Source organism: Eimeria tenella, genomic scaffold (genome assembly GCF_000499545.2).
Source record: "Eimeria tenella Houghton genomic scaffold, Eth_scaff2914, whole genome shotgun sequence".
Classification (NCBI taxonomy): domain Eukaryota; phylum Apicomplexa; class Conoidasida; order Eucoccidiorida; family Eimeriidae; genus Eimeria; species Eimeria tenella.
The window spans coordinates 442-1035 of NW_013542791.1; the positions used below are offsets into that span (position 1 = coordinate 442).

The 594-nt window shown below is 62.3% G+C and overlaps 1 protein-coding gene across 1 annotated transcript in view; it reads right to left on the reverse strand.

Moving 5' to 3' along the window:
- Nucleotides 1-594, reverse strand: part of ETH_00036015 (uncharacterized protein) — a gene marked incomplete at both ends in the record, with an annotated part of 2899 nt that overhangs the window by 412 nt on the left and 1893 nt on the right. The window contains one exon of the mRNA XM_013375618.1: nt 1-593. Coding sequence (XP_013231072.1) covers nt 1-593 — 593 coding nt within the window. The remainder of the gene's footprint in view (nt 594) is intronic.

Below are 594 nucleotides of genomic sequence, written 5' to 3' on the forward strand. Positions count from 1 at the left end.
GCTGAGGGCCCATTATGTACCCCTGCTGCGGCATCAAGTGCTGCTGCTGCTGCTGTGGGGTTGAAAACAAATCAGGTGCTGTAGATACTGCTGCAGCGCCACCTGCTGCTGCAGCTTTTTGGTGTAACAGCTGCTGCTGCTGCAGGAGTTGTTGCTGCTCCTGCGGTGGCTGCTGCAGCCCTGCAGCAGGCGGCTGCGCCGGAAGCTGCTGCTGCTTAGGCAGGAGATGTAGCTGCTGCTGCTGTTGCAGCAGCTGATCCTGCATCTGCTGCGACCCTGCGATATGCTGGCTGTGCTGCTGCTGCTGCTGCTGCTGCTGCTGCAGGGGTGGACCAGCAGCAGCAGCAGCCAAGCTCATGTGCCTCGAGGGAGACTCTCCTTGGTGCAGCAAGCTATGCTGCTGCTGCTGCTGCTGCGGCGGAGGCAGCTGCTGCAGCGACGTGTCTTCCTCTTGAGTAGCAGGCACATGCGAATAGGGTCTGCGGTCGCTGCTGCCAGAAGTAAACGAAGCAGCTGGCGACGCTGCAGCTGCTGCTGCTGCTGCTGCAGCTGCTGCTGCTACGCTGGCGCTGCGGCTACTGCCTGCGGGCCTCC